The sequence below is a fragment of the Aplysia californica genome, unplaced genomic scaffold (genome assembly GCF_000002075.1).
Source record: "Aplysia californica isolate F4 #8 unplaced genomic scaffold, AplCal3.0 scaffold00061, whole genome shotgun sequence".
Classification (NCBI taxonomy): Eukaryota; Metazoa; Mollusca; class Gastropoda; order Aplysiida; family Aplysiidae; genus Aplysia; species Aplysia californica.
The window spans coordinates 1,719,927-1,722,352 of NW_004797331.1; the positions used below are offsets into that span (position 1 = coordinate 1,719,927).

The 2,426-nt window shown below is 42.6% G+C and overlaps 1 protein-coding gene across 1 annotated transcript in view; it reads right to left on the reverse strand.

Annotated features, from left to right (window-relative positions):
- Positions 1-22: 22 nt before the first annotated feature.
- LOC101848574 overlaps positions 23-2,426 on the reverse strand; it is a 21,107-nt gene continuing 18,703 nt past the window's right edge. Inside the window, exon 3 of the mRNA XM_005093305.3 lies at positions 23-2,400. Within this exon, the coding sequence (XP_005093362.1) occupies positions 1,671-2,400 (730 nt within the window). The 3' untranslated portion in view covers positions 23-1,670. The remainder of the gene's footprint in view (positions 2,401-2,426) is intronic.

The window sequence follows — 2,426 nt, forward strand, 5'->3', positions numbered from 1 at the left end:
AGGAGGAGGAGGAGGAGGAGGAGGAGGAGGAGGAGGGGGGAGGTATATTGACTAGACATTTGAAAACCATTGCACTATTCTCGTATTATTTGAAGACTAGAACCCCTTTGACTTATAGAAAGCACTTCAGCTTACCCTGTATCACACACACTTTTTCCTCTTTAGAAAAGGTGTTATTTCATGGGCATATCATTATGACAGAAAATGTTACTTCGAATGTTCTTTCGGAAAGAATATAGGTAGCTTCACTAACAATAGTCATAGTTTCTTACCAAGAATTTCCCCTGTATAATATCAATTCTCGGCTTCAAATCAAATAGTGTTCCCATTTAATATTGACTTTACACAATAATATGCAAGAATTGGCTACAAACCCCATTTCACAAACTAGAAATTCATTTTGTTTTATTAAGAATAATCGCTAACAACAGATCAACAACAAAAGCCACCTACCCAGCCCTTGAACGAAAATTGCACCTCCCTTTGACATCTAACAACAATACAAGAGGAAGGGTTAAGCAAAGTGGGTACCATACAAGGGCGTTCGAAGGTGGAGCTATGATATAAACGTTTTTGTTTTAAATGAGGGCTACAAAAAGAAAATTACATATATAACTTCATACATGATCTTTCTAATGTAAAGGGTAGCACCCTAGGCTATATTATTAGTACCTTTTCCCCATTCACCACAAAAAGGTACCCTACTGGTGTGGTGGGTCTGTAGAATATCTTCAACCAACAATGGGGGGAAACCCTGAATAATTGTTTTTTGATTTACATAATGCAATGTTTGAGGACTAGAACGTACTTTTACAAGACTAAAACTACTCACAAAATACTTTTCCGAATTCTTCAACGTTTTACCCGCATTACAAACCCCTTGATCATCCGAGAAGAATGTCACATAGAGAGAAACGAAACTACTCCCTGACAAAATCCCAACAACTACCGTAACCAACAGCATTTTGGTTTTTATTTTCAGTCTAAAATATGCTTTCTTATAAGTTGAACACAGCAACATGGTTTATTTTCAAAGCCTATTCGATATCAAATGCGTGTCGGCCTAAGAAAACCGAGGTAGAGATGAAGAACACTGAAATAAGAAGCCTGACCAGCTTCTGCCCCAACCCCATCGCACTAACCAGATTATCGATATATTGATGGTGTTATATTCTAACCGTGTATAAGGCTTTATGAATTAGAAATGCAGAAGCCAAGAGAGAAGCCCGCAAGCCGCACACATTCACAGGTAGACATGGAACTGTTAAATATTCAAAATGTGGCAAATTCTTTTCTAAAAAAATAGCCTCGTTGGCCATAGCAGAGGCAACAAATCTCCTTAATTCTCCTATTTCACTAAGGAAATATTGTTCTTCTTTACCAAAGCATTGGTCACCGTCAGACATTGACGGACAACTATCACTAACATTCTCTAAAGGTGTAGCTGACAGACATACGTCAACTCTTCATATGTATTAAAACCATTGCTTATGTCGATCTATGGGCCCTCAATAAGAGCAAGTACTAAGGATGTAAACAAAAATTAGAATAAAAACAATGTGGTTTTGTGTAAAGTTAGAATGATTGTTTCTTTACCCTAATGCCTGATTTTAAAAATATCAAGAAAAAGTCAAGAGCACAACACCATCGACAAGGCGAGCTGAGGTTGGTCACGGATGGAAGGTACCGATGACCATACCACTTTTATTGAGCTCCTCCTGCTTTAACCAGCGACTGTGAGGGGCCACGGCGAGCCTGGGACAGCTCGGGTGGAGGATGTACACTGGGGCACCCGAGCATGAATCGCAAGTGGCTGCTTTGTACCGGAAGTGATAAAACCCTCGATCATCAGCATGTTCCCGCACCAGCTGTCCCACCAGATCCTGGCAGAAACTGATATGCTTTTCGTACCCGTGCGGATGGGATATGATCGCGACCAGGGTTCCAGGAAACGTCTTCAGCTTGAGACGTTTACTGACTTTTGAGATATCTCGATCAATGACAGTAAGGCAGGGTGCTAACTTCGGGTCGTGTGAGACACAAGCGACTTTACAAATGTCGTGGTGTTTGTTTTTCCACATCAGTTTGTAGCCCTCCGCCCGGAGAATTGTGTCAGGTCGCGTCGCGTCGTCGTAGAAAAACTCAATTATGGTTTTGCACGCCTCGGAGGTGTCAAAAATGCCATGGGCTACCGTGTAGATGTAGAAGGGCCCAGTAACTGTGTGGGGTTGAGGAAACGGGCAATTGTCGAGCGGGCAGGGCATGTCAAAGCTGCAGTCGCTTCCTAAGTGGTCCGAGAGCCAGCCGCTGAAGTAACGGTAATCATGTGTCGTCTTGTCTCTCTCGCTGGCTAGGGTGTAGCCGTCTGGCCTATTACGGCTCACATAGTTGGCGAGGAGCCTAAGGGGCAAGGTGGGGGTGGGGGG